This window comes from Agelaius phoeniceus, chromosome 32, assembly GCF_051311805.1.
Source record: "Agelaius phoeniceus isolate bAgePho1 chromosome 32, bAgePho1.hap1, whole genome shotgun sequence".
Lineage (NCBI taxonomy): Eukaryota > Metazoa > Chordata > Aves > Passeriformes > Icteridae > Agelaius > Agelaius phoeniceus.
The window spans coordinates 490,648-503,550 of record NC_135296.1 but is presented as its reverse complement, the minus strand read 5'-3'; the positions used below and the strand labels follow the sequence as shown (position 1 = coordinate 503,550).

Sequence of the window (12,903 nt, the reverse complement as noted above, 5' to 3'; positions counted from 1 at the left end):
GGAATTCCAGCCCGCTGAGGCTCAGCCGTGCATGTAGAGGGTTCCCAGCCCAATTCCAGGTCTCTCCAAGGGATTTTGGGCACCTCAGGATTATCTCCCCGTGTGTTTTGAGGGTACAAAACCCACAGAAACGGCACCATGGCTTCCCAGCACAGATCCAGGGACTCCCAACACAGATCCAGGGCTTGCTGGTGGCTCGGGAAAACTGAGATAAAGCTCCAAGAGCGGCAGAAATCGAGAGGAACAACCCCCCACGGGCAGTTTCCAAGCCTGGCTCCATGGATCCGTGCAGATCGTTGGGACAGAGGGAACAGCCCCGAGGCGCCGGCTCATCCCAGCTGCAATTTGTGATCCAGAGAGAAAAATCCCAGCCCCTGTTCAGCCATGCCGGGGTGGGAGCCCCAGAACTGCCCCTAAAAGCTGGGATGGACACGGTCAGGTCAGCATTCCTCACCCTCCCACTCCCAAGGACACCCCTGGGGTGTAATTAACCCTAATTAGCACGAGCTGCACGACAAGGAGGTGGGGAAGGATCCCCGGATGGATGGATCCGACTGCGACACAAAGGGGTTTAATTAACAGGGATGGTTTTCCAGCAGCGCTGTAATTAGAGGCTGCCAGAATATTCCCAGGAATCCAGGATGGGGAATAACCCCACCATCCCCAGGAATCCAGGATGGGGAATAACCCCACCATTGCCAGGAATCCAGGATGGGGAATAGCCCCACCATTCCACCCTGACTGCTGGGAAAGCCCAAATCCAGGCTGGGAATTTGGCCTGCACTGGGACAGAAGGGAAAAGGGATGGATCCCAGGCTGGATTTGGGAGGAACGCCCCAGGAGGGGAGGGATCCAGTGCAGAAAGCAAAACCCCACTGGAGCTCCCGGTGGGGCATTTTCAAGGAGGAAGGGACGTCCAAAGCAGCGGGAAAACCGCGTGGTTGGGAATTTTGGGAATGCGGAGGCTGAGGGCAGAGCGGGATGGGGCCACACCGGGGTTAGGAGGATTCTGCCGCTGCCCCGGTGCCGGAGGAAGCGACAGCCCCGCACCGAGGGGCAGCGGAGGCGGCAGGAACCGGCCGGGCACAGCAGCGGATCCGCACAAAGGCGGAGAAGGGCCAGGGCTGTGCCGGGGCTGCCCAGCGCGGTTTTTGTGCCTTTCTGGGGTGACCCCTCCGCCGAGCTCCGCTCCCGTTATCGGCGCGGCCACGCTCGGCTCCCGGGCCCATCCCAGCACCGCTCCTATCTCCGGGGCGCAGCCCCAACGCGAGGATGATGGTGGTGGTGATGGGGAGGAAGGCGCACACAGCTCAGCATTCCCGAGGAATCCCGGCCACCGTCCGGTGCCGCTGCCCCGGGCACAGAACCGGCACCCAGCACCGAGAACCGGGGAGCCCGCAGCGCCCACGGAACGCCCGGGATCCTTCCGGGACCCGCTCAGCCCTCGCTGCCATCGCCATTGACCGCCGTGACCCGAGCCCCCCGCCCCGCCACTACCGTACGCCCCGCCCCGCCCCGCCCCGTTCCCGTTCCGCTCCCCCGAGCGCGGCCGGCCCGCACCGAGCCCCTCCCGTTAGTGCCGTGTTCCGGCGGGCGCGGCCTGGCTCGGAGGAACGGGAGGGCACCCCCGTCCCGGTCCCAGCCCCGTCCCGGTCCCAGCCCCGTCCCGGTGCCGGCGCCGTTTGCGCGGCCCTTGCGCCGTTTGCGCGGCCCGTGCGCCGCTGGCGCAGCGCGGGCCCGGCCCCGCCGGCCGCACCCTTACGCCGCCGCCGCTATTCCCGAACGCTCCGTACGCCCGTGGCGCCGCCCGCCGCTCCCGCCGCCCCGGCCCCGCCGCCGCCGCCGCCCTCCCCGCCGCTGCCGCCGCCGCTGCCGCCGCTCACCGGCCCACGAAGTTCTCGAGCACCGAGCTCTTGCCGGCGCTCTGCCCGCCCACCACGGCGATCTGCGGCAGGTCGAGGTGGCAGCTCTGGCCGATGGAGCTGAAGGCGTCCTGCAGCTTGTTGACCAGCGGGATGAGCTCCTCCATGCCCCGGTTGCCCATGGCGGCGCGGCGGTGCCGGGCCCGCGCTCCCGGCGGCGGCTCCTCCTCAGGGGCCCGCGGCGGCGGCGGCGGCCAAACTTCCCCTCAGAGTCTCCTCATCCGGCACCGCCGCGCCCGCCCCGCTCCCGCAGCGCGCGTCGCTATTGGCCGGCTGGGCTGCCCGTCACTGGAGCGCGCAGAGAGGATAGGAGCAGAGAGCTGTCAATCACCCAAAAGGGCGGTACCGGGAAGACAAGCCTGTTCTCTATTGGCCTCTCGGCCGTCGCTCATCGCTCACAGCCAATGGGAGGTGGCGCTGCTGTGTCAGCTGAGGCGGCGGGGATGCGGTCCCGCCCCTCACCGGTTCCGCCATTGAATTGGCGGACGGAGCCTCCCTCGGGAGCGCAGCCCCGGGAGCCCGCTCTGCTCTCCCTCCTCGCCCTCCCTTCCGTTAGACTCCGAGCGGGCTGGCCAATGTAAGCGAGAGAGGAAGCCTAGGGAACAGAAAACCCTCTCGCAGTGAATAAGCCGGCCGTCAGTCAGCGAGTCCTTCTCGCCCTTTGGTGTCCCGGTGTTCCGCGGCCCTCCCGTGACCGTCCAGCGCTGTGTGTTCGCTCGTGGGGAACGACAGTCCGGAAGCGAAGCCCCGGGGCTGGAATCCCCGGGGAACAGCCTGGGGACCCCTCAGGGACCAGAGCCATCAGGAATTGGCTCCGCTCCGCGCCATGTCGGGGTTGGGAGGGATCTCTGCTGAATTTCTGCTGACTTTGGGCGATCTCTGGGGAGCTTTGAGCATCTCCGAGATGGTACCTTCCCCATCCCCACAAGGCCCAACATGGCCTCCGCGTTGCCGTGGTAACCGTCACTTCCGGTTGTTGTGACACGCCTCTTCCGGTCACGTGCTCCGAAGATGGCGGCGCCCGCGGCGGGCCCGGCGCCGGTGCCGGTGCTGCGGATCGTGGCCGAGTGCGGGCGGAGCCGCGCCCGGGCCGGGGAGCTGCGGCTGCCGCACGGCTCCGTGCCCTGCCCCGTGTTCATGCCCGTGGGCACCCGCGGCACCGCCAAGGGCCTGACGGCCGCGCAGCTGGCGGCGCTCGGCTGCCGTATCTGCCTGGGCAACACCTTCCACCTGGGCACGCGGCCGGTGAGCGGCACCGGGGGGCTCCGGGGGGCTCCGCGGTTCACCCCGTGCCGTCCCTGCCCTGCGTTCTCACATTCCGGGTGAGATCGGAGCTGTCGCCGCTCCCCCCGCGGGTTCCCGGCGGGATTCCGGCGCAGCCCCCGCCGTTACCGGGGGTTACCGGAGGATCCCGCTCGGTTCCCGCGCTCCCGCCGCCTTCCCAGCCCTGCTCTCTCCCGTCCCCGCAGGGCTCGGAGCTGGTCCGGCGTGCCGGGGGCCTGCACGGCTTCATGGACTGGCCCCACAACCTGCTGACGGTGAGGGGGTGGGCACGGGACCCCTCCGGGACCCCAAATTTGGGGGGCCGGCACCCCCAGAGCTGCCCTGAATGACGGGGGGGCACCCCCAGGACCCCCAGGGGTGTCCCCCCGAGCCTGGGGGGGCCCTGGCACCCCCTGCCCCAATCCCGGGGTGTCCCGGGATGTTTTGGGTTTTTTTGGGGTGTTTTGGGGTTCCTTTTCCCCCCTCAGCGCCCGTTTTGGGGTGCCCCCAGGACAGCGGGGGGTTCCAGATGGTTTCGCTGCTGGAGCTGTCGGAGGTGTCGGAGGAGGGGGTTCGGTTCCAGCCCCCCCACGGCGGGGAGCAGATCCTGCTGAGCCCCGAGAAATCCATGGAGATCCAGAACGCCCTGGGTGAGCAGGGGAGGGGGGAGAATCCCCCCAAATCCCGGGGGTTGGACCCCCCCAAATCCCGGGGGGGCTGTGAAGGACGGGGGTGACCCCCCCTGCCCCCCCAGGGGCCGATATCGTGATGCAGTTGGACGATGTCGTGAGCAGCACCACGACAGGGCCGCGCGTCGAGGAGGCCATGAACAGGTGAGACCCCCCGGGGACCCTCCTGAGACCCCCTGGGACCCTCCTGAGAACCCCTGGGACCCCCCCAGACCCTCCTGAGACCCCCTGGGACCCTCCTGAGAACCCCTGGAACTCCCCTGACCCCCCTGGGACCCCCCTGACCTTCCTGGGACCCTCTTGGCTCTCCTCAGGCCCCCTGAGACCCCCCTGGGATTCCCTTGGGACCCCCCTGACCCTCTTTGGACCCCTCTGAGACCACCCCCAACACCCCTGTGATCCTCCTGAGACCCCCCTGAGACCCCCGAGGACCCCCTTGACAGTCCTGGGACCCCCTTCTGAGACCCCCTTGACAGTCCTGGGACCCCCTTCTGAGACCCCTCTGAAACCTTCCTGAGACCCCCCCCTCCCTGACCCTCTTTGACCCTCTTGAGACCCCCCCCCCATTCCCTTCTGAGACCCCCTAGGACCTTCTTGGCAGTCCTGGGACCCCCCTGAGACCCCCCAGGACCCCCCATCCCTGTCCCCCCATGTCCCCCATGTCCCCCCAGGTCCATTCGCTGGCTCGATTGCTGTCCCCCCCATGTCCCCCCCATGTCCCCCCATGTCCCCTCCATGTCCCCCATGTCCCCCCCCATGTCCCCCCCATGTCCCCCCAGGTCCATTCGCTGGCTCGATCGCTGCGTCGCCGCCCACGCCCGCCCCCAGCAGCAGCTGCTCTTCGCCATCATCCAGGGGGGGCTGGACCCCGACCTGCGCCTGCGCTGCATCCGAGGTGGGCCTTCCTCACCCTCATCATCCTCGCCATCCTCGCCCTCCTCACCCTCATCATCCTCATTGTCCTCACCCTTATCCCCGGGCCTTCCTCACCCTCATCGTCCTCGCCATCCTCACCCTTATCCCCAGGCCTTCCTCACCCTCATGATCCTCACCCTCATCCCCGGGCCTTCCTCACCCTCATCCCTAGGCCTTCCTCAGCCTCATCGTCCTCATTGTCCTCACCCTCATCCCCGGGCCTTCCTCACCCTCATCCCTAGGCCTTCCTCACCCTCATCGTCCTCGCCGTCCTCACCGTCATCCCTGGGCCTTCCTCGCCCTCCTCACCGTCCTCTCCCTCATCCCTGCTCGGGAGGGGCTCTGCGAGTCCTGGGGCAGCTCAGGGGGGCCTGGGGGAGCTCCGGTGGTCCCAAGGGGGTTCAGGGGTGATTTGGGGGGGGTCCCAGGGAGGGTTCAGGGGTGATTTGGGGGGAGGGTCCCAGGGAGGATTCAGGGGTGATTTGGGGGTCCCGGGGGGAGGTTCAGGGGTGATTTGGGGTCCCCTCGGCAGCCATGACCCAGCGGGACGTGCCCGGTTTCACCATCGGGGGCTCAGGATGGCTCAGGGCAGTCCAGGGGGATCTGGGGGTCCCGGGGGGAGGTTCAGGGGTGATTTTGGGGCTCCAGGGCTGATTTAGGCTGATTTGGGGTCCCCTCGGCAGCCATGACCCAGCGGGACATGCCCGGTTTCACACTGGGGCTCAGGGCAGTCCAGGGAGGATCTGGGGGTCCCGGGGGGAGGTTCAGGGGTGATTTTGGGGCTCCAGGGCTGATTTAGGCTGATTTGGGGTCCCCTCGGCAGCCATGACCCAGCGGGACGTGCCCGGTTTTGCCATCGGGGGCCTGAGCGGGGGCGAGGCCAAGGCTCAGTTCTGGCGCACGGTGAAGCTGAGCACGGAGCACCTGCCCCGGGACAAGCCCCGCTACCTGATGGGCGTGGGGTGAGTCCGGGGGTCCCCTCAGAGCCCCCCCAGAGCTGGGGGAAACCCCCGGAGTCACCCCCGCTTTGCCCCCCAGCTACGCCACGGACCTGGTGGTGTGCGTGGCGCTGGGCTGCGACATGTTCGACTGCGTGTTCCCCACCCGCACCGCGGTAAGGGGGGCCCTGGGGGTTTGGGGACCCCTCCCCAAGGTTTGGGGCACCCCCATAACCCACCCCGGTCCCCCCTGCAGCGTTTCGGTTCCGCCCTGGTGCCCTGGGGGTCCCTGCAGCTCAAAAACCAACAATTCGCCAAGGATTTCCGGCCCATCGACGCCGACTGCGGCTGCCCCACCTGCCAGAGGTGGGCGGGAGGCTCTGGTTGGGGGGTAGGGGGGGGTCCCCAAGGCGGGGCTGACCCCCCCAAATTCCCCATTTTAACCCCCCAGGTACTCCCGGGCGTACCTGCACGCGCTGCTGCGCTCCAACACGGCCGCGCTGCACCTGCTCACCCTGCACAACATCGCCTACCAGGTGGGCAGGGGGGGTTTGGGGGGTCCTGGGGGGGTCCTGGGGGTCTCCCCACCCCTCTAACCCCTGTCCCCCCCCCCCCAGATGAAGCTGATGGGCTCCATCAGGGACAGCATCGTCCAGCAGCGCTTCCCCGAGTTCGTGCGGGAGTTCATGGACACCATGTACGGGGGCCGGGGGGGGGCCCCCAGCCTGGGCTCGCGAGGCCCTGGAGTCTGTGGGGATCCCCCTGGGCTGAGGGGAACCCCCTGGGATTCCTGGGATTCCCCCCTGATTCCAGGGGAACCCCCCTTGGATCCCTGGGAACCCCCTTGGATCCCTGGGAACCCCCCTTGGATTCCTGGGAACCCCCCCTGATTCCAGGGGAACCCCCCTATGGATCCCTGGGAACCCCCTGGGATTCCTGGGGAACCCCCCCAGTTCCCAACCCCCCCCCCCCGTGTATTTTTATACATTTTTTTGGTAATTTTTTTTACTATTTTCAGGTTTTTAAGGGGTGGGAAATAAAAGAGTTTGGAAGGGAAATGGCTGATGTGGCTCCAAGGGGGGGAAATGGGGCTGGGGGGGCCCTAAATGGGGCTGGGGGAGCCCTAAATGGGGCTGGGGGGGCCCTAAATGGGGCTGGTCCATGGTGTCACCTGGGGGTCCGTGTCACCTGTTTGTGGTGGCACCTGTGTCCCCATGGTGACACCTGGACAGTCACACCTGCGTCTCCATGGTGACACCGGGGGTTCTGTGTCACCTGTTCAGTGTCACCTGTGTCTCCATGGTAACCCCGGTCGGTGTCACCTGCTCGGTGTCACCGTGCTGTGGCCGCAGGAGGAAGTTTGAGCAGGGCTGGGTGTGGCCCGGGGGGCGTGGCCCGGGCTGGGTGTGGCACCTGCGTCACCCGAGCCCTCAGATTTCTGCCCCTGCCGGGCACCGCGGCCACAGAGGCAGCGCGGGCGGGGACTGGGAGCACTGGGAGCTGTGCCTGGAGCCACTGGGAGTCACTGGGACACACTGTGAGTGACTGGGACACACTGGGAGGCACTGGGACACACTGGGACACACTGGGAGTGACTGGGACACACTGGGAGGCACTGGGACACACTGGGAGTGACTGGGACACACTGGGAGGCACTGGGACACACTGGGAGTTACTGGGAGCCACTGGGAGCCACTGGGACACACTGGGAGTGACTGGGACACACTGGGAGGCACTGGGACACACTGGGAGTGACTGGGACACACTGGGAGGCACTGGGACACACTGTGAGTGACTGGGATGCACTGGGAGGCACTGGGACACACTGTGAGTGACTGGGACACACTGGGAGCCACTGGGACACACTGGGAGTGACTGGGACACACTGGGAGGCACTGGGACACACTGGGAGTGACTGGGACACACTGTGAGTGACTGGGACATACTGGGAGGCACTGGGACACACTGGGAGTTACTGGGAGCCACTGGGAGTGACTGGGAGCACTGGGAGCTGTGCCTGGAGCCACTGGGAGTGACTGGGACACACTGTGAGTGACTGGGACATACTGGGAGGCACTGGGACACACTGGGACACACTGGGAGTGACTGGGAGCACTGGGAACTGTGCCTGGAGCCAACTGGGAGCCACTGGGACACACTGTGAGTGACTGGGACACACTGGGAGTTACTGGGAGCACTGGGAACTGTGCCTGGAATTAACTGGGAGCGACTGGGACACACTGGGAGCAACTGGGACACACTGGGAGCCACTGGGACACACTGGGAGCCACTGGGAATTACTGGGAGCACTGGGAGCTGTGCCTGGATTTAATTGGGAGTCACTGGGACACACTGGGAGTGACTGGGACACACTGGGAGTTACTGGGAGCACTGGGAACTGTGCCTGGAATTAACTGGGAGCGACTGGGACACACTGTGAGTGACTGGGACATACTGGGAATGACTGGGACACACTGGGAGTTACTGGGAGCACTGAGAGCTATGCCTGGAGTTAACTGGGAGTGACTGGGACACACTGGGAGCCACTGGGACACACTGGGAGCCACTGGGAGTTACTGGGACACACTGTGAGTGACTGGGACACACTGGGAGTTACTGGGAGCACTGGGAACTGTGCCTGGAATTAACTGGGAGTGACTGGGACACACTGGGAGCCACTGGGACACACTGGGAGCCACTGGGAATTACTGGGAGCACTGGGAGCTGTGCCTGGAGTTAATTGGGAGTCATTGGGACACACTGGGAGTGACTGGGACACACTGGGAGTTACTGGGAGCACTGGGAACTGTGCCTGGAGTTAACTGGGAGCGACTGGGACACACTGTGAGTGACTGGGACACACTGTGAGTGACTGGGAGCCACTGGGAAGGGCTGGGAGTAGTGCCTGGAGTTAACTGGGAGTGACTGGGCACCACTGGGAGTTACTGGGAGCACTGGGAACTGTGTCTGGAGTTAACTGGGAGCCACTGGGAGTTACTGGGAGGCACTGGGACACACTGGGACTTACTGGGAGTTACTGGGACACACTGGGAGTGCCTGGAAAGGGCTGAACGTGGCACCTGGGGTTAACTGGGAGCCACTGGGACACACTGGGAAGGGCTGAGGGAACTGGGAAGGGCTGAAGGTGGCACCCGGGCAAACTGGGGGGAACTGGGAAAGCCCAGGGGTGAACTGGGATGAACTGGGCAGAGCTGGACTCAGCCCCAGGACCCCCAGGGCTCCCCCAGACCCCAAACTGGTCTGACTGGTGGAACTGGCACGGCCCCGGCGGCGCCTCCGGCCCTTATCACATCCGGTGCCTTATCAGGACCCGGAATGGGGGGGGAGAGGGGAAAACTGGGAATGGGGAGGGGGAGAGGGAAGGTTCCAGAATGGGGAGAGGGGGAACTGGGAATGGGGAGGGGGAGAGGGAAGGTTCCAGAATGGGAGAGGGAGGGGGGGATCCCTGAAAGGGAGGGGCTGGGGGACCCTGGCGTGGGGAGGGGGCACCCAGGGACTTTGGGGAGGGGGCACCCAGGGACTTTGGGGAGGGGGCACCCAGGGACTTTGGGGATCCAGCAGAATGGGGGGGGGTCAGGGTGGGGCCCGGGGGTGCAGAGGGGGTTTGGGCACCCAGGAAGCCCCAGGTGGGCGCCCGGCCAGGGGCTCTGGGGGGGATTGGGGTGCTCAGAGCAGGATCGGGGTGGGATTGGGATATCAGGGAGTGGGATTTGGGTGGGATTGGGATATCAGGGAGTGGGATTTGGGTGGGATTGGGATATCAGGGAGCAGGATCTCGGTGGGATCCTGTTGCTGGTGGGCCTGGGATGCTCAGGGAGCCGGATCTGGGTGGGATTGGGGTGCTGAGGGAGTGGGATCCTGGTGCTGGTGGGATTTGAATGCCAGGATTTGGGATGCCCAGCAGCATTGGGATCCCAGCAGGATTTGGGCACTGCAGGATTGGGATCCCAGCAGGATTTGGGCACTGCAGGATTAGGATGCCCAGCAGGATTTGGGCACTGCAGGATTTGGGGCACTGCAGCTTTGGGATCCCAGCAGGATTTGGGCACTGCAGGATGGGGATCCCAGCAGGATTTGGGGCACTGCAGGATTGGGATCCCAGCAGGATTTGGGGCACTGCAGGATGGGGATCCCAGCAGCTTTGGGATCCCAGCAGCTTTGGGATGCACAGCAGGATTTGGGGCACTGCAGGATTGGGATCCCAGCAAGATTTGGGGCACTGCAGGATTGGGATCCCAGCAGGATCCTGGTGCCAGCAGGATTGGGATGCCTAGCAGCATTGGGATCCCAGCAGGATTTGGGCACTGCAGGATTGGGATCCCAGCAGGATTTGGGCACTGCAGCACTGGGATGCAAGCAGCATTGGGATCCCAGCAATTTTGGGCCCAGCAGCTTTGGGATCCCAGCAGGATCCCAGTACCCGCAGGATCCCGGTGCCGGGTTTCCCGCTCCCACCCCAAGCCCCTCTCCCTCCCGCCCCCAGGCCGACCATGAAGCTGCCCCCGAGCTGCCGCCTGCTCCTGCTGCCCGCGGCCGCGGCCCTGGCGCTGCTGGCGCTGCACGCCCGGCGCTCGGCGCCCCCCGGCCGCCCCACGGCGCCCCCCGGCAACGCCACGGAGCCGGCGCGGCCCACGCGGCACCCGCTGCAGCCGCCGTACCCGTACCCGTACCGCTTCCTGCTCAACCACCCCGACAAGTGCCGGCAGCGGACGCCGTTCCTGGTGCTGCTGGTGGTGACGTCCCCCGAGGACCTGGCGGCGCGGGACGCCGTGCGCCGCACCTGGGGCGACGAGGGCGCCGTGCCGGGGCTGGCGGTGCTGCGGCTCTTCCTGCTGGGCGTGCACCCCGCGTTCGGCGCCGAGCTGCGCCCCGTGCTGGAGGAGGAGGACGCGCTGCACGGGGACCTGCTGCAGCAGGACTTCCTGGACACCTACAACAACCTGACGCTCAAGACGCTCATGGGGCTCGAGTGGGTGAGCCGCTTCTGCCCCAACGCCAGCTACGTGATGAAGGCCGACCACGACGTCTTCCTCAACCTGGAGTACCTGGCGGGGCTGCTGCGGCCGCCCAGGACGGATTTCGTGACGGGCTACGTGTACCGGCACACGGGCCCGCTGCGGAACCGCGCCTACAAGTGGTTCGTGCCGCGCGAGGTGTACCCCAACGACACCTACCCGCCCTACTGCGGCGGGCCCGGCTACGTGCTCTCGGGGGACCTGGCGCTGCGCGTGTTCCGCGTGGCGCAGGCGCTGCCCGTCATCAACATGGAGGACGCCTTCGTGGGCATCTGCCTGCACGCGCTGGGCGTGCCGGTGACGGAGCCGCCGCCCGGAGCCTTCACCATGTACCGGCTGGACTACGAGCGCTGCCGCTTCGCCAGGCTGGTCATGGTGCACCACTACGGGCCCCAGGAGCTGCTCCGCCTGTGGCCGCACTTCCGCAACGCCTCCATCCAGTGTCCCTAGGGCGGGGGCCGGCGCTGGGAGCTGCTGGGTGGCGCTGGGAGCTGCTGGGTGTAACCGGGATCCACTGACTGTAACTGGGATCCATTGATTCACTGGGAGCTGCTGGGTGGCACTGGGATCCACTGACTGTAACTGGGATCTCCCCAAGTCACTGGGATCCACTGACTGTAACCGGGATCCACTGACTGTAACTGAGAGCTCCTGGGTGCCACTGGGATCCACTGACTGTAACCGGGATCCACTGATTCACTGGGATCTGCTGGGTGCCACTGGGTGCCACTGGGATCCACTGACTGTAACTGGGATCCGCTGACTGTAACCAGGATCCACTGACTGTAACTGGGATCCACTGATGTAACTGGGATCCACTGACTCACTGGGAGCTGCTGGGTGCCACTGGGAGCTGCTGGGTGCCACTGGGATCCACTGACTGTAACCGGGATCCACTGATTCACTGGGATCTCCCAGAGTCACTGGGATCCACTGGTGTTATGCAGATCCACTGGTGTCACTGGGATCCACCGGTGTCACTGGGATCCACTGGCTGTAACTGGGATCTCCCAGAGTCACTGGGATCCACTGTCATCACTGGGATCCAGTGACTGTCATTGGGATCCACTGGTGTCACTGGGATCCACTGGTGCCACTTGGATCCACCAGTGTCACTGGGATCCACTGATGTCACTGGGATCTCCCAGAGTCACTGGGACCCACCGGTGTCACTGGGACCCACCGGTGTCACTGGGATCCACTGGTGTCACTGGGATCCACTGGCTGTAACTGGGATCCACTGGTGCCACTGGGATCCACTGGTGCCACTGGGACCCACCGGTGTCACTGGGATCTCCTGGAGCAGCCGCTGTCCCTCGGGGTCCCCCCAGGACGTTCCTGTCCCTCTGAGCCTGGAGCAGCTGCTCCATCCAATCACTGAGCTGCTGTTTGGATATCTGGGGATCCGCCCGGATCCGGGATCCACCACACCGTGTTAATTTATATCCAAGGTTTTTAATAAAAGGGCCGGAGCCTCGTCTGCGCTACTGCCGCCATCCCGACGGATCCGGGTCCGGAAGGGGCCCTGGTGCTGGAATGTGCCTCGCTCTGGGCAGCGTTCCCGGGGTTTGAGGGGCTGTGCCACGTTCCAGGTGCCATTCCTGGGGTTTGAGGGGCTGTGCCCTGCTCCAGGTGCCATTCCCGGGGTTTCAGGGGCTCTGCCCTGCTCCAGGTGCCATTCCCAGGGTTTGCCAGGCCGTGCCACGTTCCAGGTGCCATTCCTGGGGTTTGCCAGGATGTGCCACGTTCCAGGTGCCATTCCTGGGGTTTGAGGGGCTCTGCCCCATTCCAGGTGCTGTTCCTGGTGTTTCCAGGCCGTGCCCCACTCCAGGTGCCATTCCCAGTGTTTGAGGGGCCGTGCCACATTCCAGGTGCTGTTCCCAGTGTTTGAGGGGCTCTGCCACACTCCAGGTGCCATTCCTGGGGTTTGAGGGGCTCTGCCCCATTCCAGGTGCCATTCCCAGTGTTTGCCGGGCTGTGCTGCATTCCAGGTGCCATTCCCAGGGTTTGAGGGGCTGTGCCCTGCTCCAGGTGCTGTTCCTGGTGTTTGAGGGGCCGTGCCCCACTCCAGGTACCATTCCCAGTGTTTGCCAGGCTGTGCTGCATTCCAGGCATTGTTCCAGGTGTTTGAGGGGGCCAT

At 65.6% G+C, this 12,903-nt stretch overlaps 3 protein-coding genes and 1 pseudogene across 4 annotated transcripts in view; 2 read left to right on the top strand and 2 right to left on the bottom strand.

Annotated features, from left to right (window-relative positions):
* Window positions 1-2,158, bottom strand: part of DNM2 (dynamin 2) — a 30,525-nt gene extending 28,367 nt beyond the window's left edge. Inside the window, exon 1 of the mRNA XM_077192219.1 lies at window positions 1,884-2,158. Coding sequence (XP_077048334.1) covers window positions 1,884-2,044 — 161 coding nt within the window. The 5' untranslated portion in view covers window positions 2,045-2,158. The remainder of the gene's footprint in view (window positions 1-1,883) is intronic.
* Window positions 2,159-2,382: 224 nt separating this feature from the next.
* Window positions 2,383-6,599, top strand: QTRT1 (queuine tRNA-ribosyltransferase catalytic subunit 1). Its single transcript, XM_054653663.2, is given in 11 exon segments — window positions 2,383-3,167; window positions 3,392-3,460; window positions 3,697-3,835; window positions 3,940-4,018; window positions 4,654-4,769; window positions 5,613-5,751; window positions 5,828-5,903; window positions 5,984-6,093; window positions 6,179-6,263; window positions 6,345-6,452; window positions 6,454-6,599. Coding segments are annotated over 11 exon segments (1,200 nt in total). The 5' UTR covers window positions 2,383-2,933; the 3' UTR covers window positions 6,499-6,599.
* A 397-nt stretch (window positions 6,600-6,996) lies between these two features.
* Window positions 6,997-11,918, top strand: LOC129134002 (beta-1,3-galactosyltransferase 2-like). Of its 2 annotated transcripts, none has more exons than XM_054653673.2 (2): window positions 6,997-7,264; window positions 10,232-11,918. In XM_054653673.2, the coding sequence occupies exon 2, from the start codon at window positions 10,239-10,241 to the stop codon at window positions 11,211-11,213; it is 975 nt and encodes a 324-aa protein (XP_054509648.2). In that variant the 5' UTR covers window positions 6,997-7,264; window positions 10,232-10,238; the 3' UTR covers window positions 11,214-11,918. The 2 variants fall into 2 exon arrangements, with proteins under 2 accessions (XP_054509648.2, XP_077048508.1); XM_077192393.1 differs by lacking the exon at window positions 6,997-7,264 and adding an exon at window positions 7,702-7,775.
* Window positions 7,250-8,180, bottom strand: LOC143696269 (uncharacterized; annotated as a pseudogene).
* Window positions 11,919-12,903: the final 985 nt, after the last annotated feature.

Coding starts and splice junctions, on each gene's coding strand:
- LOC129134002 (XM_054653673.2), top strand. CDS start 10,239: ATGAAGCTGCCCCCGAGCTGCCGCCTGCTCCTGCTGCCCGCGGCCGCG.